General features: G+C 33.6%; 1 protein-coding gene across 1 annotated transcript in view; it reads right to left on the reverse strand.

The window, feature by feature from the left end:
* Nucleotides 1-594: 594 nt before the first annotated feature.
* The window catches only part of DNER (delta/notch-like EGF repeat containing), a gene marked incomplete at both ends in the record, with an annotated part of 39,242 nt that continues 38,983 nt past the window's right edge, over nt 595-853 (reverse strand). The window contains one exon of the mRNA XM_010194093.1: nt 595-632. Coding sequence (XP_010192395.1) covers nt 595-632 — 38 coding nt within the window. The remainder of the gene's footprint in view (nt 633-853) is intronic.

An 853-nucleotide genomic window follows, 5' to 3' on the forward strand; every position in this document is an offset into this window, starting at 1 on the left:
GCTCTCCACCCTTGGATATGTGTAGTACATAACAGTAGACATTCACAAGGCCAAATAATAAAAAAACTATAAAGTTTTTTATGGGCTATAAAGCAACTCCCTCCTCTCCAACTACACTACTAAAGGAACAAGGAGTTCTCAGGTTGTGTATAGTGTGGAGATGCTGAGCTGCTACTGGAAGAGATGTAAGGCTAAGTGGCAAAGGAGACTTCAAGGGAAGACTTAAAAGAACACTGATTTTATTACTAAGTTAAATCACCTATGCATATCTTTCTTTTAAAAATATTTACTGACTAATATATTTTGACAATGAACAAATGTTTTACTGTAAGTATAGCTGGAACAGTTTAAAGAGCTACTGCCCAAAGCTGCAATGTGATTAACACACAGAAGTGGGAACTTCTCATCCATTTCAGACAACTTCAATGACTTAAATGGTAGAACAAATTAAACTATCAAATTTGTAGTGAAATAGAACTGGAGTATTTGGGAAATTAATTACCAGCAACCATCAACCAATATCCATGCATTTCTCAATGTCAATGCACAGGAACGTGTCTCCATTCTTTTAAAAACATTTTAATGGTAACATACATGAACACTCTTGTTGAATTTGAAGCGATCTTGACAAGCTGAAGAAATGGGAAAAAGAAACAACAAAAATGAAAGTTCTACTCTATTAAGAGAGATGTCAAATGCAGGAGAAACAATACGGGCTACAAAGAAAAATGGCATAAAAGATCTTGGGGTTAGGAAAAGGTTTAACCTCACAAAATTAAATCAAAAGTCACTAGTGTAATGCTTTTTTTTTTTTTCAACAAAAAAAAGCAAGTAGATTTCATTTTCAGATATA

The sequence above is a fragment of the Mesitornis unicolor genome, unplaced genomic scaffold (genome assembly GCF_000695765.1).
Source record: "Mesitornis unicolor isolate BGI_N332 unplaced genomic scaffold, ASM69576v1 scaffold37121, whole genome shotgun sequence".
NCBI classification, from domain to species: Eukaryota; Metazoa; Chordata; class Aves; order Mesitornithiformes; family Mesitornithidae; genus Mesitornis; species Mesitornis unicolor.